This window comes from Oncorhynchus mykiss, chromosome 11 (genome assembly GCF_013265735.2).
Source record: "Oncorhynchus mykiss isolate Arlee chromosome 11, USDA_OmykA_1.1, whole genome shotgun sequence".
Lineage (NCBI taxonomy): Eukaryota > Metazoa > Chordata > Actinopteri > Salmoniformes > Salmonidae > Oncorhynchus > Oncorhynchus mykiss.
Window position 1 is genome coordinate 64,445,761 of NC_048575.1, and position 27,472 is coordinate 64,473,232.

A 27,472-nucleotide genomic window follows, 5' to 3' on the forward strand; every position below is an offset into this window, starting at 1 on the left:
TCACAAACCACTCCCTTCCTTAGTATCCCTACGGCGTTAGATAGTGTCGGCTCTGTCCATAGCGGAAATAATGACTCTCAAATGTCAAACCATTGATGTGAGGCTAATGCATGGTTTCATGTTCATTTGGATGGGGGGATTTATGCCCAGCAGCCAATTCGAGTGTTTGAACTTGTAACGTGGCTGCATGGGATTTGTCGGATTATAGTCGGGTGTGGTTCCGTTGCATCCAATGTCTGCGAAAAGGTAACGCAATGAGTCGCTTGATTTGACAGCTCGCAGTTCCACCTCAGATTCCGCCCAAATAATGCAATACGGATGTCAATCTGATTGAATCTAGCACGAACGCCGTAAAAGCGTAAACATTTTTATCAGCATTATTTCCTGATAGTTGCTGGTTGAAAATACAATTTATACAGGACCTTCTAAATCAGCAGGTTTTCATGGGTGGTATTTTGGCTTGCCTGGTGACATCACCAGGCGGTGTAGGTAAATAGACCAATAACAAAGAGTTCCAAAACGCTTTGCTAATAACAGCTAATTTTCATTCCACAAAATGAGTGCCTTTTGCATCCCTTTGATATTTTAAGTAGAAATTGTTCACAAATATTGAATAGAATGTTAATGTTAATGCCTGTTTATATTCAGTGAAGTGCCCTTTAATCTTGACCACATGGAGAATTCAATAAATCAGATTATTGTATACTAATAAGGACTTGCTAAAGTCCCTCGTGCGTTCTCTGTGAGCCGTCTGTGACTTTCAGGGAGATTTTACCCACTTAAACCCAAACTTTCTCAAAGGGTTCTCCATCATTGTGAAGCACTAGTTATTTTGTTGCTTCGACAAAGTAATTTCTGAAGATTATTTATTTAATGTGATTTGTGATTAATTTTAAGAAAAAATAAATAAACCTGTCCCTCATTTTAAGGTCAACCCTGTTAGGTGAACGGACATCTCGTTTTAATACACGTAGGTTGGAGTAATTAAAACTAGTTTTTCAACCACTCCACAAACTTCTTGTTAACAAACTATAGTTTTGGCAAGTTGGTTAAGACATCTAATTTGTGCATGACACAATACATTTTTCCAACGATTGTTTACAGACAGATTATTCCAGTGGGTCAGAAGTTCACATACACTAAATTGACTGTGCCTTTAAACAACTTGGGAAATTCAAGAAAATTATGTCATGGCTTTAGAAGCTTCTGATAGGCTAATTGACATCATTTGAGTCAATTGGAGGTGTACCTGTGGGTGTATTTCAAGGCCAACCTTCAAACTCAGTGCCTCTTTGCTTGACATCATGGAAAATAAAAACAAATCAGCCAAGACCTTAGAAAAATAATTGTAGACCTCCAAGTCTGGTTCATCCTTGGGCGCAATTTCCAAACGCCTGAAGGTACCACGTTCATCTGTACAAACAATAGTACGCAAGTATAAACACCATGGGACCACACAGCCATCATAACGCTCAGGAAGGAAACGCGTTCTGTCTCCTAGAGATGAACATACTTTGGAGAGAAAAGTGCAAATCAATCCCAGAACAACAGCAAAGGACCTTGTGAAGATGCTGGAGGAAACAGGTACAAAAGTATCTAGATCCACAGTAAAACGAGTCCTAGATCGACATAACCTGAAAGGCCGCTCAGCAAGGAAGAAGCCACTGCTCCAAAACCGCCATAAAAAAGCCAGACTACGGTTTGGAACTGCACATGGGGACAAAGATGGTACTTTTTGGAGAAATGTCCTCTGCTCTGACGAAACAAAAATAGAACTGTTTGGCCATATTGACCATCTTTATTTTTGGAGGAAAAAGGGGGAGGCTTGCAAGCCGAAAGAACACCATCCCAACCATGAAGCACAGGGGTGGCAGCATCATGTGGCGGTGCTTTAATGCAGGGACTGGTGCACTTCACAAAATACATGGCTTCATGAGGATGGAAAATTATGTGGATATATTGAAGCAACATCTCAAGACATCAGTCAGGAAGTTAAAGCTTGGTCACAAATGCGTCTTCCAAATGGACAAGGACCCCAAGCATACTTCCAAAATGGCAAAATGGCTTAAGGACAACAAAGTCAAGGTTATTGGAGTGGCCATCACAAAGCCCTGACCTCAATCCTATAGAACATTTGTGGCCAGAACTGAAAAAACATATGTGAGCAAGGAGGCCTACAAACCTGACTCAGTTACACCAGCTCTGTCAGGAGGAATGGGCCAAAATTCACCCAACTTATTGTGGGAAGGTTGTGGAAGGCTACTCAAAACATTTGACCCAAGTTAAACAATTTAAAGACAACGTTACCAAATACTAATTGATTGTAATGTAAACTTCTGACCCACTGGGAATGTGATGAAAGCTGAAATATATCATTCTCTCTACTATTACTCTGACATTTCACATTCTTAAAATAAAGTGGTGATCCTAACTGACCTAAGACAGGGCATTTTCACTAGGATTAAATGTCAGGAATTGTGAAAAACTGAGTTTAAATGTATTTGGCTAAGGTGTATGTAAAATTCCGCCTTCAACTGTACGTGCTCTTTAAGACAATGTTAAAATTAGGCGAAATCAAAAGGCACCAAATTTGTGGACAACCCATATCCCCCCCATTAGGCCCCTCACTTAGACCACTCCCAGACAATCTTAACAACATTTTAGTTTGAGAAATATTTTTTTGCTAAAAAGCTATTTCTGTATATGTTTTAACATTTTATTGGACAACTATAACAGTAAGGTACTTAATTTTACCCAGAAAGTATTTGATATTGAGATTTTAAAAAGTCTGCATTGGGCCTTTAACTTTATAAAAAATATATAGTGTGTATGAAAACATCCAGTTTGTCACCATAAAGCAATTGACTTCAAGAATGTAGAAATGCCATATAAAAGTTGATTTCAGTAATCAAAAAGTAAGTTTTTGCATTTTACAAAGGTGGCACTAAAAATAGTTTATTATTGCTTTGCTGGGCCAACCCAAGACTGCATACTTTGTCTGTCCGCTCTGCTGTCACATGGACTGGATGCTGGGCTGTCACTGGTCACATTGCCTGTCACACTGCATGGCACTGTTAATTGGCTGAGGGAAGGCATCTGGATCTGATTGGCTGTGCTGTGCACGAAGGCGGACTCGTTAGTATTGGTGGCTGTGTGTGAGCCAGAGGGGTGAGGGAGAGGGTAAGGACTGGCCCCTCCTGAGGCCTGACTCCCCCATGGCCTCCACTCTGACCTTACCCTCTGGAGGAGGGGGCCATTGGCTGCGCTCTGGGGGACAGGGTTGAGGCTTCCGCCGGCGGGCCCCTTTGCCTCGTACACCCCCCGACTCAGTCCATTCAGCATGGAGGAATGCCCCAAGTGCTCAGTCAGGATCAAGGGCTGCCGGTCCTCCTCTTCACAGATGGCAAACACCGGGACACTGACGTGGTCGCTCTCTGCTGGGAAATCACGGTGCTTCCCACCCTGCACTTCTTCCGGCTGCCCCTGCCCAGAGGTACTGTTACTGGGTTGGGACGGGGAGGCCTGGAGGAGGGAGCCCCCGGGGGCCTTGGTGCTGTCTGAGGGATTGGACCCAGAGAGCAGGCCGAAGCAGGGCCCGGTGAAGCGGGAGCGCCGCATGTTGCTAGTGGAGTTTAGGCGGCGCTGCCTCTGGGCGGGCAGGGTGAGGGGATACGAGACGTTACTCATGGAGGAGTCGGAGGCGTTACTGTCATCCTGGGCCTCCAACTGGGGGTCGGAGAACACTTTCCTGCTGTCATCCCCACGACATTCTGACACAAAGCCTGACGGGGCCTGTGGGGAACAACATCTAGTCAGCACATATCTCTCTGCAGTGCAACATGACATTCATTGTTTTAAAAAAAAAGTATTGAAAAATGATTTACAAAATCCACAGAAACATACATTACATGACTGTAACTCACTCTAGGTAAAAGCGTCTGCTAAATAACAAAAATGTAAAGATATACAGTTTATGATGGTGTGACTATTATTCAACATCACTGCTGAATGACCAAGCTACTAACGCTGTCCACCAGCTTAGTGAAGGGACTGGTGGAGTTCCAACTGCACCACTTCTTGTGTAACTGGGGCAGTGGAGGGAGGAAGTCCTGGAAGGTGCGGACGCTCCAGGCCCGCGGCCGGGGTCGGGCACAGCCATCCTGGGCAGCACGGGTCTCTGTGGGCGAGGCAGCCAGGTCTGGAGAGGGCCAGTCACTGACAGGGCCTGGGCCGGTGTCACTGTGCCTCAGAAACCTCTCCCGCTGCTGATAGGAGGGAGACACAAAAAAAACCAAATCAAATATAATTCAATCAAACCCACCATGCAGTGTCTGTGTTCATGGGGAGTAGTAAACAAACAGAGTTCCTCAATGGAAAAGCATCTGAAAGAGGTTAAATGCTTAAACCCAGTGAACCCGCTGTAGCAATGTTACACAGTGCATTTTTTTACAAACTGCTGCCATCGCAGAAAACGTCTTATTCTGAAAACTGGAAGCACTTACATGTGATTATTTTATCATTTTATTTGACCATAGGAAAATGAGCCACTGTGTGAATACAATGCATATTCGATTGACTTGAGCATCGGAGCGTAAATGAGACATTGGCTAGAGATAGCTGGATAAAAATAGCTGCATAGAATCAGAGGTTGCATTATATTCAAGCACTGACCTGCACCTCAAATCACAGTTGACCTAAAAAGGGCAACAAGCAAACCATTGAATCAGGCATGTATAATCCAAAACAACAACAAAGTGCTGTCTGATAGTGGGTACAGTCAGCAATTCCTACCTCTATGATCCCAAGAACCATACCCAAAAAGTTACTCAGAGTAGGAGTGCTGATATAGGATCAGTGTCGTCTTTAAGATCATAATTAATACAATTATATGGACAGGGGGTAGGACCTGATCCAAGATCTGCTCTCCTACTCTGAATGACAGTTTTTTTATATACTTAACAGTTAACAATATTTCTTAACACTAACTTGTTCCTCATATTAAAGTATTTTTCTTACCTTGTAGATCCTCTCGTTCTCAAACTGTTCCTCAAATTGTACAATGTCGGCCTACCGGGGAACAGTGGGTTAACTGTCTTGTTCAGGGGCAGAAGGACAGATTTATACCTTGTCAGCTCGGGGATTCAATCCAGAAACCTTTTGGTTACTGGCCCAACACTCTAACCACTAGGCTACCTGCCACCCTGGACCCAAAAGTAAGCTCAATGGAGAATCTCCATGTCCAGGGCTAGGCTTAATCTGTGTTCGCAAAACCGCCTCGGAGAGTCTTTACGGTAGGTGTCTCATTGATATAAATGGCAGGTCAGAGGTGAAGGGCCCATCAGTCACAAATCTTCCCTCAGTCAGCTTGTAAATCAGGGGAGGGTAAGGTTGGGGGGATAGAGGTTTAAGGGGTTGCTCCTTTCAGAAAGATAAATAATCCTTACTGAGAATCACTAACAGCTCGCTTAGTCTAGAGACCCCCCCTCATCGTGCACACACACAGGCTAAGATTGTTGCCTGACAAACTAAGTGATATTAGAACAATAACTTATGACACTGAAGTAATGACTTAAATTATGTTTTTATATATTCCCATTAAAAGTCTGAACATTTACAAACACAGACCATGCACCACACACACACACACACACACACCACACACACACACACACACACACACACACACACACACACTTGAAGCTGGGAAACTGGCTCCCCAGATAATGTATCCATTAGGCTAGGCTGCAGGAAAGCTCGCCAGCTCTCTAATATCTGCCAGGTCTGCCTTATGTCAACTCTTATTCCAATAGAGCATAAGTAAAAATGCTGGGTCATACCCTCTCCTACCCTCAATCTCCTGTCGCTGCGTTTGATACCTCGACTGGGTTATCTGCTACTGCCTGGGTGTCATGTCACCCCTAGAGGAGGTTCTCTGCTACTCCCTGGGTGTCATGCCACCCCTTGGAGGTTCTCTGCTACTGCCTGGGTGTCATGCCACCCCAGAGGAAGTTCTCTGCTACTGCCTGGGTGTCATGCCACCCCAGAGGAAGTTCTCTGCTACTGCCTGGGTGTCATGCCACCCCTTGGAGGTTCTCTGCTACTGCCTGGGTGTCATGCCACCCTAGAGGAGGTTCTCTGCTTCTGCCTGGGTGTCATGCCACCCCTAGAGGAGGTTCTCTGTTTCTGCCTGGGTGTCATGTCACCCCTAGAGGAGGTTCTCTGCTACTCCCCGGGTGTCATGCCACCCCTTGGAGGTTCTCTGCTACTGCCTGGGTGTCATGCCACCCTAGAGGAAGTTCTCTGCTACTGCCTGGGTGTCATTCCACCTCTAGAGGAGGTTCTCTGCTTCTGCCTGGGTGTCATGCCACCCTAGAGGAGGTTCTCTGCTTCTGCCTGGGTGTCATGCCACCCTAGAGGAGGTTCTCTGCTTCTGCCTGGGTGTCATGTCACCCTTAGAGGAGGTTCTCTGCTACTGCCTGCATGTCACCCCTAGAGGAGGTTCTCTGCTACTGCCTGCATGTCACCCCTAGAGGAGATTCTCTGCTACTGCCTGCATGTCACCCCGAGAGGAGGTTCTTTGCTACTGCCTGCGTGTCCCCCCTAGAGGAGGGCACCTTGATTGGTCCTAGCCAGGGTTACCTGCCTCGCCTCGCTCCTTACCGTATGGGCCGAGAACAGCAGTCTGCTGCTCGTACTGGGCGCAGATGAAATGATAAACACCTCATCTGTCCCCAAGTCCAGTTCCGTGAGACCATTGGATGAGAGGTCCACTTCAGCATGCTCAGACATGTCACCACCAACACTGACCGGGGAACCTGGGAAGGAAAGGAAGGAATAGTTGTTTTTGAATAATTTAGTTGTGACAGATACAATTAAAACATTGAAGGCACAACAGTCAGATGCATTGCACCATCACACCTTAGTTTATGCTAACTTCCACTGCTTTTCCCTAAAAGAGCACTCGAAATGGAATGTTACAGCTTGGTCTCCATAGGCTACTGTATATTACTGCACTGTGTACCCAGTACACTGTGTACCCACTGTAGCCACAGTACTTGTCCACTCATATTTCTGTTAACTCAGTGAGTTTCAAAGGTGCTTGCACTCAATCCATGAAAAGGAATAACCCAAGGAGGCCGAGATGCAAAAATAATATACTTATTTTAATGAATTCTTGAAAGAATACAGAGGAGTGACATTGCAAGGTGCTAAAAATAGAAAAACACTCATGGTGACATGGTTGAACTCAGCGTGAGGAGAAACATGGTGTTCCTAATGCTCTCATGTTATACAGGTTAAATGTCATGACCTGTAGATCTCTCTGTGGGCTCAACTACAATGAGAGAGCCTTTGGATTGTTCTGGGATAAACCCGTGTTACTCCAAAACGAAAGCCATTTTCCATTGAGACTTCTAATGCTGCACTTCCCACCTCCCAATTTAGAGCCATTCTATGGCCGTGATCATTAGAAAATATGTCTACCGTACTCATTAAGTCTGTGGTAGAATCCCACCAGTTATATTATTTCTATTATTGTTTAGAATCCTACCCGCTCGATTACTGTTTAGAATCCTACCCGCTCTATTATTGTTTAGAATCTTACCAGTTCTATTATTTATATTACTGTTTAGAATCCTACCAGCTCTATTATTGTTTAGAATCCTACTAGTTCTATTATATCTATTACTGTTTAGAATCCTACCAGCTCTATTATTGTTTAGAATCCTACCCGCTCTATTATTGTTTAGAATCCTACTAGTTCTATTATATCTATTACTGTTTAGAATCCTACCAGCTCTATTATTGTTTAGAATCCTACCAGTTCTATTATTGTTTAGAATCCTACCAGTTCTATTATTTCTGTTATTGTTTAGAATCCTACCAGAACTATTACTGTTTAGAATCCTACCAACTCTATTACTGTTTAGAATCCTACCAGCTCTATTACTGTTTCGAATCCTACCAGTTATATTATTTCTATTACTGTTTAGAATCCTACCCGCTCGATTACTGTTTAGAATCCTACCCGCTCTATTACTGTTTAGAATCCTACCAGCTCTATTATTGTTTAGAATCCTACTAGTTCTATTATTGTTTAGAATCCTACTAGTTCTATTATATCTATTACTGTTTAGAATCCTACCAGCTCTATTATTGTTTAGAATCCTACCAGTTCTATTGCTGTTTAGAATCCTACCAGTTCCATTATTTATATTACTGTTTAGAATCCTACCAGCTCTATTACTGTTTAGAATCCTACCAGTTATATTATTTCTATTACTGTTTAGAATCCTATTAGTTCTATTATTGTTTAGAATCATACCAGCTCTATTACTGTTTAGAATCACACCAGCTCTATTACTGTTTAGAATCCTACCAGTTATATTATTTCTATTACGGTTTAGAATCCTACCAGATCTATTATTTCTATTACTGTTTAGAATCTTACCAGCTCTATTATTGTTTCGAATCCTACCAGTTATATTATTTATATTATTGTTTAGAATCCTACCAGCTCTATTACTGTTTAGAATCCTACCAGCTCTATTACTGTTTAGAATCCTACCAGCTCTATTATTGTTTAGAATCCTACCAGTTGTATTATTTATATTGTTGTTTAGAATCCTACCAGTTCTATTATTGTTTAGAATCCTACAAGTTCTATTACTGTTTAGAATCCTACCAGCTCTATTACTGTTTAGAATCCTACCAGCTCTATTATTGTTTAGAATCCTACCAGTTGTATTATTTATATTGTTGTTTAGAATCCTACCAGTTCTATTATTGTTTAGAATCCTACCAGCTCTATTATTGTTTAGAATCCTACCAGTTCTATTATTGTTTAGAATCCTACCAGTTCTATTATTTCTGTTATTGTTTAGAATCCTACCAGAACTATTACTGTTTAGAATCCTACCAACTCTATTACTGTTTAGAATCCTACCAGCTCTATTACTGTTTCGAATCCTACCAGTTATATTATTTCTATTACTGTTTAGAATCCTACCCGCTCGATTACTGTTTAGAATCCTACCCGCTCTATTACTGTTTAGAATCCTACCAGCTCTATTATTGTTTAGAATCCTACTAGTTCTATTATTGTTTAGAATCCTACTAGTTCTATTATATCTATTACTGTTTAGAATCCTACCAGCTCTATTATTGTTTAGAATCCTACCAGTTCTATTGCTGTTTAGAATCCTACCAGTTCCATTATTTATATTACTGTTTAGAATCCTACCAGCTCTATTACTGTTTAGAATCCTACCAGTTATATTATTTCTATTACTGTTTAGAATCCTATTAGTTCTATTATTGTTTAGAATCATACCAGCTCTATTACTGTTTAGAATCACACCAGCTCTATTACTGTTTAGAATCCTACCAGTTATATTATTTCTATTACGGTTTAGAATCCTACCAGATCTATTATTTCTATTACTGTTTAGAATCTTACCAGCTCTATTATTGTTTCGAATCCTACCAGTTATATTATTTATATTATTGTTTAGAATCCTACCAGCTCTATTACTGTTTAGAATCCTACCAGCTCTATTACTGTTTAGAATCCTACCAGCTCTATTATTGTTTAGAATCCTACCAGTTGTATTATTTATATTGTTGTTTAGAATCCTACCAGTTCTATTATTGTTTAGAATCCTACAAGTTCTATTACTGTTGAGAATCCTACCAGTTCTATTACTGTTGAGAATCCTACAAGTTATATTACTGTTGAGAATCCTACCAGTTCTATTATTGTTTAGAATCCTACAAGTTCTATTACTGTTGAGAATCCTACCTGCTCTATTACTGTGTGTTGGAGGTCTGACAGTCAGGCCAAGTGTACAATTTTTCTGTCATAGTTTCACAGCTGAATGAAATAACAGTGTCACAATTACACTGAACATGTAAGTTAGGTTTAGGGGCAGATTAAGTCAGTCAGCCAGGTTGGAACCAGACCAAACACCCCAGCGGTACCCCTCAATCATGGAGATAGAGAGGGGGAGCAGGTCAGGGGGAGCGAGCGGATTCACTAGGCTAGGTGGCTGGAGCACAAGTAGAGGGAAAAACAGGGGAGTGTTAGAGGGAGAGAGAGGAGATAGTGTGTGTGTGTGTGTGCGCGCGCGCGCGCATGCGAATGCGTGCGTGTGCATACCCACCTGTGTGTGTGAGGCTGAGGGAGTGGTTGTTGTCGTTCTCTGCTGTCCTAGGGACCTCCAGGCTGGGCTGATTAGGAGCCACCAGCTGCAGCTCACGGACGTCAGCTCCAGAGTTCTGCACTCCCTCCTGCACCTACAATTTAGAGTCAGCAAGTACTATTACAGCTGCCTACCAGAGCACATACACCAAGGGAGTAGGGCTGCACAGCACTATGAAATACAGACATAAACTAAAGTTGTTTTGATCCATTAATCAAATGTTTTGATAAACAATGGGGTATTAGGATCTCGTGGCAATAAGATACTAAAAGAGACCAGAACTTGTAGGACTGTTTTGCTTCTTTCCTTGTTAGCACACTAAAGTTCAATCCCAAATAGAAGTGTATTAGGGAAGTGTAACTTGTCCAGTGTGTGTGTGTGTGTGTGTGAGTCAGTCTGACCCCAGTCAGTCTACCTCAGGCTGCCTGCCCTGCGTGGGAGAAGTTGGACAACAACAGCGCCAGGCCAGCGGAGGGTATTTGCATTTGTTCCAGTGGCTGTAGTCTAGAGGATATGAATGAAATGTTCCCTGATTCCAGTCAGAAGCTAGCCTACAGAGGAATGTCTGGACACACACACACACACACACACACACACACACACAAGGGTCGTTTTCCGTTTACCTCAGAGTTGTTGGATGAGCAAGAGCTGGCTCTTTTCGGACATAGTTTAGGTCTGGAAAACAAAAAAAGAGCCACAACATTGCAGTTATGCATTTCTTGACTGTTTTACATATCTTTGAAAACCATTATTTACTTTTTTGACGACATTCTCTTTCATGCTATTTGTGAAAGCTTGACTGTTATTTAGGGCAACTGTTCTCCAAAATGTTTTACAAAATGAACATATTCCCCCACAATTAGAAACGGGAACTTCACTGAGGTTCTTCCTCAAAACATAAAAAGTCTAGCTAGCTAAATCACGACATACAAACAGCCCCAAGTTGTTTCTCTAAAGGGCAGCTCAAGCAGCTGAGGGGATTCTGTTCATTAACCAAGATCTAAATGCTTTTGTATACCCATTTCTGGTACAATTAAAAACCATGGCGCCAGGACACGACTAATACAACTCTAACTGCTCTCCAACATGCATGAGGGATTTCTCTAAAGCAGTCATGGCTGTGGAAGTCGTTGCTGTAAATGAGAATGTGTTTTGAGTCAACTTACCAGGTCAAATAAAGGGTCAAATAAAAAAATACATAAAAATATTTCGCATGATGGAAATGCCCTTCTTGGCTTCCTGATCATGTTTAATCCGTGTGTTGTTGTTCCTGGTAATTAGACTTTCATTTTATTAGAAGTGTGTTTTCAATTTCCCTTTCATTAGCAGCAAGAAGTAAGAACTACACAAATGGGCTTATTGTGCTCAACAGCCACTCATAGGTTTTTGAGAATAACCCATTTCTACTGTGTAACCTATTTCACGGAGATGTACAGTATGTTGCAACAGTATATCATAAAGTATTGTGTGTGTATTTGTTTTTTCAATACAGAATGCTTTCAAGCTGAGAAAAATGTTAAATTGCACAAGTAATAAAAAAAAACTGTGCTTTTCCTTTGAGTTTAGTTGACTAGATTGAGGGGAATTTTCATAGAGATAGATGTTTTATATGTATAGGAATTGAAACCTTCCTGGAGGGAACTAGAGATGTGAATCAGGCTGGTTGAGTACAACGGTGATACTCATTTAGTCACCTGGCATGGATAATATTACACCCTGCTATAGAACTGGTACTAGCAGCGTGTGCTACTGTTGTCTCCCCATGGGATCGACCAAGAGAACAACCTGTAAATTACACCTTTTGATACTGTATGTTGTTCTTGTTCTATTAAACAACCATGATGGCACCTCGGCAGGACAGAGGCTCACAGCACAGCAACACAAGGATCTCTGCTCTTCTCGTCTTCCTTCCTTATTCTCCCACTGGCTTTTGTATGGCTGCATTTCTCTTCGTCAGTTGGAATCGATGCCAGGTGCTGCACCTTGAACGGCCCTCACCCTCCCTCCGTCTCGTTCCCTCCGTCTCGTTCCCTCCGTGTCTCACTCGCTCGCTCTCCCTCTCCCTCTCTGTAGAATGGTGATAATGCTGCACATCAAGGCAGCTACACCCAAACCTTTCACTGGGTCTCATCAGGGACCAACCAAGGCCTCCAGCTGAGTCAACAGGCAGGCCATCAGCAGCAGCACACTAGTGGAGGAGGAGGACTGACTGGCAGACTATCCCATTCACGGCTACCATCTCATTCATGGGGGGAATCTTTGTTACACTGGCCAACATCAAAGACCCAACAGTTGTGCCATCTCCCTTGGAGGGTCATAAAAGGACAATTCTTGCCATTGTGCAGAATGTGCATGGTCTAGTTTATGTTTATGCTTGAGAACTGCATGTCTCAGGTTGTCAGGGAAATATATTTATAACACAAAACATGTCTGACAAAGGTATCTTTATGACTAATTTCTTTCTACATGGCTTGCTTTACCTGAAGATGTTGCACAGGTGAACTACAGGGATCATGAAGAGACAATCATTCCCATTGTGCATGGTCTTGTTTATGTTTATGCTTGAGTCAATAGGGAAAGCAATCACAAAATGTGTATGACAAAATAAAAATGTTGAATTTCATATTGTATAATAACACAAAATCTGAATAGTTCCATGCCTGATATTACTGTACATTCCTTCTCCTCCTGTAATCCACCTGAAAACTTCCCCTGCGCCCCATACCTTTCCCTGTCTAATGTACCCATGTGGAAGAGCTAGGTTACAGTAAAATTGTGTCATGAAAATCATAATTAATACTACATGTTAAACCACTTATAATGAGTTTACATGGTCCTTGACTGTGTAACATTATGGTCTCCTACCAGTATATTGGGATATTCATGCATTTGTTAACTTTTTATCAGATACGTTATGCATACTGTACATGTTAGCCATCTATTGTACTTTTTACTGTAGGCTACATCGTCATTGGGCTATTCATGTCCCCTTTCGTTGTGAATTTGTACTTTGCAGAGGAGTTGGCGTACAAGGACAGCACAGCAAGTTTTTCCTGTTGTCAGGTATGCCATGTGTTTTTGTTTGTTAAGAAATGTTGACAATATTTTACCGTTAGCAGTTCACAAGTGCATGTCATGTACATAACGCCTGGTTGGCTGGCTGGCTAGCCTAGGCCTATAAGCTATAGTGTACATTGTGTTTGTTATTGTACTGTTATGTGAAACAATTTAATTGTTACAGTGCATTCGGAAAGTATTCAGACCCCTTGACTTTTTCCACATTTTGTTACGTTACAGCCTTATTCTAAAATGTATAAATGTTTGTATTTTTGGTCGGGGCCTCTCGAGTGGCACAGCGGTCTAAGGCACTGCATCGCAGTGCTACAGGCGTCACTGCAGATCTGGGTTCGATCCCGGGCTGTATCACAAATGGCCATGATTGGGAGTCCCATAGGGGGGCCACGACCGGGAGACCCATGAGGCAGTGCACAATTGGCCCAGCGTCATCCGGTTAGGGGAGGGTTTGGCCAGCTGGAATATCCTTGTCCCATTGTGCTCTAGCGACTCCTTGTGGCGGCCAGGTGCATGTACACTGACTTCGGTCGCCAGCTGTACGTGTTTCCTCCGACACATTGGTGCGGCTGGCTTTCGGTTTAAGCGAGCAGTGTGTGAAGAAGCAATGAGGCTTGGCGGGATCGTGTTTCGGAGGACGCACGGCTCTTGACCTTAGCCTCTCTCGAGTCTGTACGGGAGTTGCAATGATGGGACAAGACTGTAACTACCAATTGGATATCACGAACTTGGAGGTCTCTCCAGAGATGTTAGATCAGATTCAAGTCCGAGCTTTGGCTGGGCCATTCAAGGACATTCAGAGACTTGTCCCGAAGCCACTCCCGTGTTGTCTTGGCTGTGTGCTTAGGGTCGTTGTCCTGCTGGAAAGTGAACCTTCGCCCCAGTCTGAGGTCCTGAGTGCTCTGGAGCAGGTTTTCATCGAGGATCTCTCTTTCCCCGCCGCTGAAAAACATCCCCACAGCATGATTCTGCCACCACGATGCTTCACCGTATGGATGGTGCCAGGTTTCTTTCAGACTTGACGCTTGGCATTCAAGCCAAAGAGTTCAATCTTGGTTTCATCGGAACAAAGAATCTTGTTTCTCATGGTCTGAGAGTCCTTTAGGTGCCTTTTGGAAAACCTCCAAGCAGGCTCTCATGTGCCTTTTCCTGAGGAGTGGCTTCCGTCTGACCACTCTACCATAAAGGCCTGATTGGTGGAGTGCTGCAGAGATGGTTGTTCTTCTGGAAGGTTCTCCCATCTCCACAGAGGAACTCTGGAGCTTGGTTTATGCTCTGACATTCACTGTCAACTGTGGGACCTTATATAGACAGATGTGTCTTTCCAAATCATGTCCAATCAATTGAATTTACCACAGGTGGACTTCAATAAAATAGAAACATCTAGAGGATGATCAATAGAAACAGGATGCACCGGAGCTCAATTTTGAGTCTCATAACAAAGGGTCTTAATACTTAATATTTCTGTTTTTTATTTTTAATACATTTGCAAAAAAATATATATATATTTCGCTTTGTAATTATGGGGTATTGTGTGTAGATTGATGAGGATCTTTTTTTATTTAATCAATTTCAGAAAAAGGCTGTAACGTAACAAAATGCACTTTCCGAATGCACCGTACAGTATATGTAAGCCGATCAAAACACAACGCAGAGGCAATCTACACCGGTAACACTTGCACAATTCTCTCTGCATGTCACCCCTGACGTACTGGTTGGATATAAATAGGTTGCTCTGACTCCCTGATAACACAACACATATGTGACAAATGGATGTCATACCACAGCAACTCTCTCTGCATGCTTTTACATACCTGAAAATTATGCATAGAGTGCTGGTGAGCACCATGGCAAAGAAGGCTGCTCCGCTCATGGCAGCCAGCAGAGAGCCCATCTTGCTGGCCCCGGCAGGGGCGTAGGCGTGCCGGGGGTCATCTCCATCCGGTTCTGTCCGGTTGTGGTAGTGAAAGAGCAGGGCGAAGCCGCGGCCCCAGTGGGTGGTGGTGATCAACTCCATGATGACCTCTACCATCTCCTGGCTGGAGCCAAACACCAGCTGGCTGCTGGAGGGCCTGTTGGAGCCGCAGAAGCGCGAGGAGAAAGTGAGGAGGTCTGAGATGTAGAGGACGTCGTGGGGGCAAGCGTCCACCACCTGGGTCTCAGAGCTCACTGACTCATTGTCCGTGGGGGGCGGAGAGGTCGGAGTGGTGGCCTTGTCTACAACCACAGCCAGGTCTGGGGCTGCTGCTCTGGGGTTAGCGGTAGGGTTCAGGTCAGGGTCGCCTCTGAGGAGAGGAGAGGTGATTGAGTTCACCGCTGCCTGGTCCCTGGGTAAGAGGTGTGAGGGGGGATGTGGGGATGCAATATCAGAGGTGGACCTTTTAGCAGAGTTGGAGACTTTGGCGATCTCCATCTTGGTGGACTGCTCTTGCACCACCACCTGCTTGACCTTGTCATGTTGGAAGGAGGACTGGGGGGCTTTCGCTCTGCCCCCCTGAGCCTGAGTTACGGGGACGTCTTTAGCCAGCATTGACATGTTTTCATCTGTGACCGGACCGCCAGACGGGAACGTTGCCCCATCGTCAGCCTCAGCATCTTCCACTTTCAAGTTAGAGATGGCAGTGTACTGGGCAGAGGGGTCGTGGCTCTCGAACACGTCAAAGTCAAATATCTCCAGTATGAGCTGGTGGCCGACGGGCACAAAGAACTGCCAGACACAGTGGGTCCCTGAGGAATAGTTATAGGGAAACCCAGGAGACAGGATGAGGCCTTGGACATCCACAACATCCACCTTCGCTCCACAATCAAAGTAGACCTGCAATAATCACATACATGGGCTTGGTGAGGGGGACATGAGTGTACGTAAAAACGCTAGCATCTCTAATGATCGACATCTCTACTGTATACCAGCACTTGTTAAAGACCTACAGAAAATCAGCAGACATAAAAATAAAATAAAAAGACATGATGATAACGTCTAGGGACATATAATACAAATAAGGCTGCCTTTTAAACAAATAATACAGTTGAGCTGAATTGCACATTGCCTAAAAAACAATGAACTGCAACCAGACCTGAACTATTCAACCCTCCTCTTCTGCCAGCCAGTATATCAAAGCCATGGCGGTGCCTTGCATGCCTGTGCTTGGGTAACCCTGGGGAGGGTTTCTTAAAACACGCTGAGCTGGCTGTAATGCTTCCCAGGTGTGTGGGGTGGACGGTGGAAGGGGACCTCAGCCTGGCTAAGCAGTGGCAGATGTGTGGCTGGGGCTGCTGGGCCCAGAGCTCAGGTCCAGACCTTTGTAGGAGGGCTGGTGTGTTTATGAGCTTTCCTCTCAGCCCAGGTTATGGACTGTGGGAACCGAGCAACGACCTAGCCGGGGCTCAACCAGCACAGCCTCCACCACCAGACAGGTAACAAACCAGCCAATGCCCCAGGCAACACTAGTAGTCTGGCTGGAAACACATTTAAAACACGGTGTGTGTGTGAGCAAAAGGAGCACCAGCACCACTGCCATCGACCAACGCCAGATAGACACTTTGATTGCCACTCCATGGCCCATCTCATCTCTCCATATGCATGCATTTATCAAAGGCATTCCTCAGATTTTAAGAAGCCAAATCTGGATGTACTTTTCAGTCATCACTGTATGAGAGAGGCTGCTGCTAGGTTTGGCCTCAGCAATCCCCTCCGTCCTTCTGACTGCAACTCAAAGGCCTCTCTATTGCTGATACAGCTGGCAGCCTCACAGCCAGGTCAGAATGTCCCTTACAGAGAGCTGGAGGGCAGTAAGGACATACATATCTGTGTGTGTGTGTGGTGTGTGTTCTGTACAGTTAATGAAAGAGGTGTTTTCAAAGCACATGAATGCACCGAAAATATTGAATGCATTTTATTAAGGATATCACGCCAGAGGTGTAACAGTCCTGATCGCCTGACCATCACGTAACAGCATATGTAATCAATCTGTTTCAGACCTCCCTATCCTGACCACTTAATGACTCAACAATTTTGCAATATGTTGGTGAACAACATTTGACTAAAAACATTGGATCAAAACATTGCAACAGCGTATTCATCTTAGCTATTATTTCTAACCATGGGAAAATATGTATATTATATACATGGGAAAGAGACAAGCCACTTGTGTTGAAAGAGATAAGCCACCATGTGTTGTGCTAGTAATCCAGTATGTGTTTTTGGTTTGTATTAAATACAATTGACAAATTATAATAACAGAAGGAGTGCCTTTAAAAAGCAAAACAAATCCATTTGGAAATGGCCTGTGTGGCATCGATACGAGTCAGAAACAGTTATTCTAGTGTCAAAATTTAATATAAAGTGTAAATAGAATAATTTGTCATAAAGTCAGTCTCGTCTAAAACGGAGTTTGGAACATCCATGCGCCACAACAGGTAAATTAAGTTTGATTTGAGGATGTACAGTAGCAGTCAAACATTTGGACACGCCTACTCATTCAAGGTTTTTTCGTTATTTCTACTATTTTCTACATTGTAGAATAACAATGACAACATCAAAACTATGAAATAACACATATGGAATCATGTAGTAACCAAAAAAGTGTTAAACAAATCCAAGTATATTTGAGATTTGAGATTCTTCAAAGTAGACACCCTTTGCCTTGATGACAGCTTTGCACACTCTTGGCATTGCCCAGCACCTGCCCAGCACCTCTGGCTTTGTTTTAATAAAACAACACGTTGCACATTTTTTTACTTGAGAAATACTGCACCAAACACCTTAGTTAGATGTAAAACTGTGCAACTAAAACATCCTCAGAAAACATGTCTAAATAAATTACAGATTTCTTGACTTATCTTAGATTCATTCTGGGGATTTCGAGGGAGTGAAATAGGCTTCCGGGTCTACAGTGTCTCATGTGGGACAAACATCATTAACCAAACGCGGAATCAGAAACACACCTTTTCTGTTGCTTCTAATGAGCAACAGAAAAACACACGTGCTAATTGGGGTGTTCATTGGCTCTTTAAGATGAACTGAAAAGTGGTAAATGTTTTATTGCTATGGACACAGTACACTCATTGTCAAGTTTGGGCACCAAAATCAAATAATTACAGAAACAAATTCTAATTTATGCAGTGGTAAATACAATTTGATAGTGATAGAGGCTTATATAACAGTGATAAATTATAAGAATCAAGGCACACTTTGAAGCCCAACTAGTTCTAAGAGTATTGTATAATAGCCTTTTCTTTCTCAAAGCTTTCTCTGCTGTTTAGTGTGAAAACATTATGTCATAGTAAGGTGCAAAAGAGAAAATGGCCTTAGACTTACTAGGAACTCATGTCATGAGCGCCACAACAACAATACATAAATGACGCGGATGACATTTGAACTGGTCAAATGCCATTCCCAGAGAGGTTGCATGAAGTAAGCCAATTTCCCTGTTTGCTCTATGGTGTTGTGCAGTGTAGTGGTATTGTGCCATACCCTATAGAATGAAGGGAACAGCTTGACAACATGGGGGGGAAGGGAGGGGTGTGTTTGTCTGTCTCCGTGACCAATATAAGTGTCCAAATCCACATTCGTGTAGCCAGGCTCTTTCTATTGACAGTGTGTGGGCTACATAGAAAGAGAGAGAACTTTGTCAGGGAAGGAAGGACAGGGACCGTCATTTTCCTGGCTCTGGCTGCACTAGGACTGGCTATCTGGAGGTCGGCCACCCTCACTGTGGTGTGATGTACATGGTAGACTACACATGAATGGCCTCAAAGTGCCACAGTGTAAAATGCAAATGGGACATTCTTATAATGCCAAACATCCCAGTTCTGTTACATCACAGACACAGGCCTCTCCACTGGCAGTCGCAGCCAGGGCGGGCATTATTCAAGGAAGCCTTTTCTCATGGGCAACAGTGGGCAGCAGTGCTGTTTGGTTGCACCACTTCATGGTGGGATGGGAGATAACACTTTAATGAAGTGATGTTAATAAGTAGGAGCAGGCAGAAAGTTTACAGAAGACCCTGCTGGTCGGTCATTGCACCCGAGTTGTGCCACACAAGGAGATTGACTAGACGATCCCTGTACAAAAGCAGAGAAGCCAAGCATATAATGCTGTAGAATGACTTGTGCATTGGAATGTCAAATGCAAACCTGTGATTAGTTTGAGGTTGACCATAATATTGATATTGTTAAGCAACTTGAATCCTTTGTCAGAACAACATTTCCAGAACTGCAAATTACCTGAAATATAGTTTGAACTTTATACAAAGCCTACTAAAAGAATATCCCTATGATTGATTTGCTGTTTGGAATATGAATTTTGAACACAATTCCAATCTATAAATCATAAAAAAACTCTCCCTAACAACTGAAGAGCTTACTGAGGAATTGAAACAGGTTAGTGAGTATACAACTAGTATGATGAAAGCACCAGCTAAAACCCTTGAAACAGAGGCTCAACTTCCCATAGAGATCGCTGTCACACACTCACTCATTCCCTTCCCTCACATGCACAAACAGCCCCTGACTGGCTCCTAAACAGCCAGACGGGCCCCTCAAGGGGGCAGGGATCCTCCCAGGCGCTGTTTACTGGAGTAGAAAAGTGACACTGCGCCACAGGCTGACGCTTCAGCTATGCCAACTCCCAGATGAAGTGTTATATAACCCAGGGCTCAGAAGCTCCTCTGTATGTCTGTCACAGTCCAATCATTTAGCCACTGTTGCTGGTCAGGTCAGACACAGACAGAAATCTAGAGCATAGACATTGGGGTTATTTCTACTGTGGAGAATACTGAATCTGTGTGTCATATAAGCACCATACTAAGACACAACATCCTTGCACCCGGTGTTGTCTGTCCACAGATGTGAAAAGGCACTGATACACGAGCCCACAACTTGTACAATACAGTGCCTTCAGAAAGTATTCAGACACTTTTTCCACAGCATTATTCTAAAACGTATAAAATTGTTTTTTTCCCCTCATCAAATCTACACACAATACCACATAATGACAAAGCAAAAACAGTATTTTTTTTGTTAGCTAATGTAGTGTTGCTTCCATGCTGTGTTGTCATGTGTTGCTGCCTTGCTGTGTTGTTGTCCTAGGTCTCTCTATGAAGTGTTGTGTTGTCGCTCTTGTTGTGATGAGTGTTTTGTCCAATATTTATATTGTTTTTATCTTTATTTTTTAATCCCATGCCCCCGTCCCCGCAGGAGGCCTTTTGCCTTTTGGTAGGCCGTCATTGTAAAGAAGAATTTGTTCTTAATTAACTGACTTACCTAGTTAAATAAAGGTTAAATAAAATAAGAATAATTTCTTAGAAATTTAAAAAGTATTCAGATCCTTCACTCAGTACTTTGTTGAAGCACCTTTGGCAGTGATTACAGCCTAGAGTCTTCTTGGGTATGATGCCACAAGCTTGCCACACCTGTATTTGGGGAGTTTCTCCCATTCTGTTCTGCAGATCCTCTCAAGCTCTGTCAGGTTGGATGGGAGCGTTGCTGAACAACTATTTTCAGGTCTCTCCAGAGATGTTAGATCGGGTTCAAGTCCGGGCTCTGGCTGGGCCAGTCAAGGACATTCAGAGCCACTCCTACGTTGTCTTGACTATGTGCTTAGGGTTGTTGTCCTGTTGGAAGGTGAACCTTCGCCCCAGTCTGAGGTCCTGAGCGCTCTAGAGAAGGTTGTCATCAAGGATCTCTCTGTACTTTGCTCTGTTCATCTTTGCCTCGATCCTGACTAGTCTCCCAGTCCCTGACGCTGAAAAACATCCCACAGCATGATGCTGCCACCACCATGTTTCACCATAGGGATGGTGCCAGGTTACCTCCAGATGTGATGCTTGGCATTCAGGCCAAAGAGTTCAATCATGGTTTCATCAGACCATAAAATCTTGTTTCTCATGGTCTGAGAGTCTTTAGGTGCCTTTTGGCTAAGTCCAAGCAGGCTGTCATGTGACTTTTACTGAGGAGTGGCTTCTGTATGGCTACCATAAAGGCCTGATTGGTGGAGTGCTGCAGAGATGGTTGTCTTTCTGGAAGACTCTCCCATCTCCAGAGAGGAACTGTAGAGCTCTGTCAGAGTGACCATCGGGTTCTTGGTCCCCTCCCTGACCAAGGCCCTTCTCCCCCGATTGCTCAGTTTGACAGCTCTAGGAAGAGTCTTTGTGGTTTCAAACGTCTTCCGTTTAAGAATGATGGAGGCCACTGTGTTCATGGGGACCTTTGTCATTATGGGGTATAGTATGTAGATTGCTGAGGAATTGTTTTTATTTAATCTATTTTAGAATATGGCTGTAACATAACAAATTGTGGAAAAAGTCAAGGGGTTTGAATACTTTCTGAAGGCACTCTAAGCATGGTGTGGTGGTGTATGCAGGTATCCCAAGTCCTCAGCTTCACTCAGGGTGAGTTTACAAACAATTGGTGAGCTTCCTGATTGGGCTCTAGCTGAAGCTGCCCCCACTGGCCTGAGAGAGCAGAGTCCTCATGCACTAAATCACCGCACAAAATTCAGACCTTTTCAAATTACCATCAAGGCCACGATAATCTTTGGTCGTCAATGTTGGGGCCACACATTTTCTCTGCTCCGCATGAGACAGTGGAATGTTCAGCATTGTAGTGGTGGTGGTGGACCCTCCAACTCCACATAGATATGTGGCTGAGTGGGCGGGATGTTGGATAGGGGGTTCCACATTTGTGGTGCACACACCAATTAACATAGTTTTCCCTGTATTTTTCTTCCTCTCTGGATAGAAGGTTACACTAACAGTCATTAACTAAGGACGCCTAGACTAGAAATTAAAGCATGTTGATGAGATGCAGTCAGTCAGAGTTATGTCTCCATGGTGGTTCGGACCAATTTGGATAAATAATTTCCAGATTTGGAATGTGATCCAGGCAGTGAATGGATGCATCCTCAGTAATTAATCTCTCAGCAGCTGAGCGAGTAGCCCCACCATACAGGATGACAACAACACACACAGCCAGAACAGCCAAGCCAGCTAGCTGGGCAGCTGGAGCTCTCGCTCTCTCCCTCTGCCTGGCCCATTCATCTCATTTAAAGTAACAGTACAGTTTATTTACCATCATGCCAACCTCACCGTCGGACCAATATGTGTTTACAGTATGAACCAGTCTCTTTATGGACTTTAGACATTTAGCTAGGGGATGAATTCCTCAGTGAATTCCTCAGCATCAAACTGATGCTTGTTTAAAAATCAACATTAGAATAAGCAATGAAATTATGTAAAGATACTGTAATATTTCATAACTTCAAATGTCAAACATGCTCTCATTTGTCTAGATGTTAGGGTGGTTCTCATTTGTCTAGATGTTCGGGTGGTGGATTTATCAAAGTTGAAAGGTTCCCTTTTGGGGGTGGATGCAATGAATTCCAAGCCTGTTTACGCTGCTCCAAAAATCAACTTTATACAAAAGAGGACAAGAGGACAAAGGCATCATTTAGAGTGCCCCATCAGGCAGATAATTGAAAAGATAGTGAGCACCCTACGCACACAGAAACTAAAGCTGGGGACGCTGACAATTCAATATACCAAGGGCTTTTGTTGTTCAGTTCTAAGAATTCTACTGCTCACAACCACTCAGTCACAGTGGATGGGGACGAGTCTTGACAGTTTGTAGGCTTAGAGATTCTCCTTCCTAGTGTTGTAGTAGTGGGTGGTCATAACTAATATTTATTTTAAAATTACCCAAGGGAGAACTCTGCAATGAAAAAACAAAATACATTTAAAAATATATTTAAAAAAGATTCAAAGGAAAATGTTGATAAAGAAACAAACACCAGATTATCTCAAACAACACTTCAATCAAAACTAGAATGAAGTTTTAGCAAATTGCGATAGTGAAACCAAAATGGCCGCACTTGTAATCCAATGAAATCACACACAATTGCACATTTTCTAGGAGATAATTGGCATTTCTATACAGTACATTCGGAAAGGATTCAGACCACTTGACTTTTTCCACATTTCGTTACATTACAGCCTTCTTCTAAATGGTGTACAACCATGGTGCAGACCGTGCTTCTAGTTTCTAGGCAACTTTGCAGTATTTTTTATTTGTTAATTCTTACATTATTAGCCCAGAAAATGTTTCTTAATTCCGTTCCTTTACTTTAGATGTGTGTATTGTTGTGAAATTATCAGATATTACTTACTAGATATTACTGTACTGATGGAGCTAGAAACACAAGCATTTCGCTACACCCGCAATAACATCTGCTAAACACGTGTATGTGACCAATACAATTTTATTAAATTGTCCCCCCCCCCCCCCATCAATCTACACACAATAACACATAATGACAAAGCAAAAAACAGGATTTTAGAAATGTTTGCAAATGTATTACAAAAAAAAAACTGAAATATCACATTTACACAAGTATTCAGACCCTTTACGCAGTACTTTGTTGAAGCACCTTTGGCAGTGATTGAGCTTGGCACAACTGTATTTGGGGAGTTTCTCCCATTATTCTTTGAAGATCCTCTCAAGCTCTGTCAGGTTGGATGAGGAGAGTTGCCGCATAGCTTTTTTTAGGTCTCTCCAGAGATGTTCGATCGGGTTCAAGTCCGGGCTCTGGCTGGGCCACTCAAGGACATTCAGAGACTTGTCCCGAAGCCACTCCTGCATTGTCTTGGCTGTGTGCTTAGGGTCTTTGTCCTGTTGGAAGGTGAACCTTCGCCCCAGTCTGAGGTCCTGAGCGCTCTGGAGAAGGTTTTCATCAAGGATCTCTCTTTACCTTGCTCTATTTATCTTCCCCCTCGACCCTGACTAGTCTCCCAGTCCCTGACACTGAAAAACATCCCCACAGCATGATACTGCCACCACCATGCTTCACCATAAGTATGGTGCCAGGCTTCCTCCAGACGCGACGCTTGGCATTCAGGCCAAAGAGTTCAATCTTGGTTTCATCAGACCAGAGAATATTGTTTCTCATGGTCTGAGAGTCCTTTAGGTGCCTTTGGCTAACTCCAAGCAGGCTGTCATGTGCCTTTTACTGAGGAGTGGCTTCCGTCTGGCCACTCTACCATAAAGGCCTGATTGGTGGAGTGCTGCAGAGATGGTTGTCCTTCTGGAAGGTTCTCCCATCTCCACAGAGGAATTCTGGAGCTCTGTCAGAGTGACCATCGGGTTCTTGGTCACCTCCCTGACCAAGGCCATTCTCCCCCAATTGCTCAGTTTGTCCAGGCAGCCAGCTCTTGGAAGAGTCTTGGTGGTTCCAAAATTCTTCCATTGAAGAATGATGGAGGCCACTGTGTTTTCGGGGACCTTCAATGCTGCAGAAATGTTTTGGTACCCTTCACCAGATCTGTGCCTTGACACAATCCTGTCTCTGAGCTCTACACACAATTCCTTCGACCTCATGGCTTGGTTTTTGCTCTGACAAGCATTGTAAACTGTGGGACGTTATATAGACAGGTGTGTGCCATTCCAAATCATGTCTAATCAATTGAATTTACCACAGGTGGACTCCAATCAAGTTGTAGAAACATCGCAAGGATGATCAATGGAAACAGGATGCACCTGAGCTCAATTTCGAGTCTCATAGCAAAGGGTCTTAATAATTATGTAAATAAGGTATTTCTGTTTTTTATACATTTTATACATTTTATAAATTTGATAAAATGTCTAAAAACCTGTTTTCGCTTTGTTATTATGGGGTATTGTGTGTAGATTGATGAGATTTATTTTTAGAATAAGGCTGTAATGTAACAAAATGTGGGAAAAGTCGTGCAGTCTGAATACTTTCCGAATGCAAATACAATGGCCGTGTCACACTCAAATCATTGCGGAGAGGCTACAGCACCAGAAACCACATAGGAAGTGGGGGGAAATGATTTTATGGTACCACTGCATTCTAACTGCTGCCAAAGTTGTCAGGAAGAATTTGGTGATTAAAAAGAACGCCTTCTGCCGGACTCTGTTAATCACCTGTAAGCACTGAACAGATTAGGGAAGTCTTTCCCAAATGCTAATAACTGAACATAATTAAATAGCACACTTCCATGGCCCATAGACACTATGACACAGTAATGTTATGGATTCATTTGGTCATGTGACGCCTCTGTCTTATATTTCATATACAGTACAGTGGCGATCAATAGCTTAATTCTCCCCAGATAAATAGCATAAATATATGTGCAGTAAGTCAATGCTACAGTGTCAGATGTTCACATACAGAACACTCAGAAGAGGAGAGCAGATATTAATAATAATGTATAGCCTACATACAGGTTTCTTCCTAGTTTGGACCAAATTGAGAAGAAACCCAAACCAGAGTGTCACCTGGACTGCTTCTGCTGCACCATCTTTTGCACAACCATACTGCTAAACCAGTGGAGGCTGCTGAGGGGAGGATGGCTAATAATAATGGCTAGAATGATGTCAATGGAGTGGTATCAACCACATGCAAACCACATCTTTGATGTGTTTGATACCATTCCATTGACTCCATTCCAGCCATTATAATGAGCCATACTCCCCTCAGCAGCCTCCACTGTACTAAACATGTTTCAGGTGTGTTACACCATACAGCTGAACATGTTTCAGGTGTGTTACACCCCCAAACCCCACCTTAGTGTGAATGTGGAAACCCAATAACCAGGAAAAAGCCACTGACCATGCAATCCAGTGCCATGTAACACGGATAATGAATTTTAAAGGAACGGTTGGTTTACACTTAAATACTACTGTACTAGGAACCCTGTCAGACAGAAACTGCTGTGTGTTGTTTAACAGAGAGCAGGAGTAAGGTTTCTCTACTCTACAGTATGTACAGGGTGATTTATGAGAGCTCTTGTTCAGGAATAAAGTCATGAAATCCATGTCAGTGTCAGACAGTCAGGCAGTGGGGGTTGTTTTCACCACAAAGTGAGAGTGAGTCAGACTCAGACCAACAGGAGGTGAACATGCCCTGCTCTGGCTTCATCCATGTGGTTCTCATTTCACTGCTCTCTCTGTCTGACTCTGCATGCCATTGCCTTTAACTACTAGATATAGTTGAGGACAAAAAATTGAGTGCATGCTCAGTGTCATGGGATGTTTTCCTCCCCATGGTTGGAAAATGCAGCCTTACAGAGAGTGCTGCCAGCTGATTATCAAGAAGTGCAGACACATCCGGCTAAAGCCTAATATTGATGTATATTTTTGTGTAATATCTTACAGTTGCAAAAAGCTGATATCCAATTGCGCATTAAATTGACAAAATGATCAACTGGAAAATCACTTCAAATAATGACTTCTTTTCCTCAAGTACCAACCCAGCATGACTTTGAACTTGGGGTGATTACTATCGGAAGCTTCCTATTGAAATGTCAATAAGCTTTTTGTAGCACTCGATAGGATAGTAGATCATTTTATAAGTTAATGGTATTAGATTACTAAAAAGTGATTGTTAATGTAAAACTATACTCAAACTTCTGGAGAGATGAGCCCTGTGTATGCACGGGTGGTGTCCACATGCATACCGGACTACTACAATACTTTACAGTGCATTTAGTGCATCAAGTTCTCACAATAATTACAAATTACCCAGGAAAGTCTATATTCTGTCTTTCCCTGGGTGGAAAATAACTAGCTACACAACAACAACAAGGAAACTTAATACAGTTTAATTCTTGCTTAACAAGTTTTCAGCCAGTCACTAAACTAGAAGACCGATGACGGGTGAAACAATTCACTGCGCTTTTTTATGAGGCAAATATAGACTGTAAACAAAGAGCAGCCATGTGTTACTTACTTTCTGAGCAACACATCCCGTGACCCATAGTAAATACGCTGTCATGAACACATGTGCCCAGAACGAGCTGTTGCAGGTCATTTTCCTTATTTTTTCCTTTTCCCCGACGCACACTGAACCATAACCCGCTCTCGCTTCCCGTTCACCTGAAGTCTCGGGGGCGCGCTTTCATCGTTCGTGGACCCGCATGCAGATATCACAGGGGGTTGTACTGAAGCGCTCACAACTTGACAGTCAGTACAATTTGCCCACAATCATTTTGACAAAACTTACACTTTCAATGCACCATGCGTGGGATTATGAATAGTAACCTACATTTCTTCGTAGTAGGTCATCTGCAGAACATTGATTTGGAGTAACTTTACATGATTGTGATGTGATTAAGGAACAGAGCACCACCACCTGTTCCATAAAAGCCCAGGCAACTTGGTAGCAGGGTAATAGTACTCTCATTTAG

The 27,472-nt window shown here is 43.1% G+C and overlaps 1 protein-coding gene across 1 annotated transcript; it reads right to left on the minus strand.

The window, feature by feature from the left end:
* Positions 1–2,401: 2,401 nt before the first annotated feature.
* On the minus strand, positions 2,402–27,183 carry LOC110536227. Its single transcript, XM_021621872.2, has 7 exons — positions 27,016–27,183; positions 15,086–16,086; positions 10,823–10,874; positions 10,161–10,293; positions 6,661–6,815; positions 4,026–4,265; positions 2,402–3,792 (listed from the first exon to the last, which is right to left on the minus strand). Exons 1-7 carry the CDS (start codon positions 27,094–27,096, stop codon positions 2,959–2,961), a joined length of 2,496 nt encoding a protein of 831 aa, XP_021477547.2. The 5' UTR covers positions 27,097–27,183; the 3' UTR covers positions 2,402–2,958.
* Between the last annotated feature and the right edge of the window lie 289 nt (positions 27,184–27,472).

Coding starts and splice junctions, on each gene's coding strand:
- LOC110536227 (XM_021621872.2), bottom strand. CDS start 27,096: ATGACCTGCAACAGCTCGTTCTGGGCACATGTGTTCATGACAGCGTAT. Junction 6,816..10,160: donor CCTCAGCCTCACACACACAG/GTGGGTATGCAC, acceptor TTTCCTTCCCAG/GTTCCCCGGTCAGTGTTGGT. Junction 3,793..4,025: donor TCACTAAGCTGGTGGACAGC/GTTAGTAGCTTG, acceptor TGTTCCCCACAG/GCCCCGTCAGGCTTTGTGTC.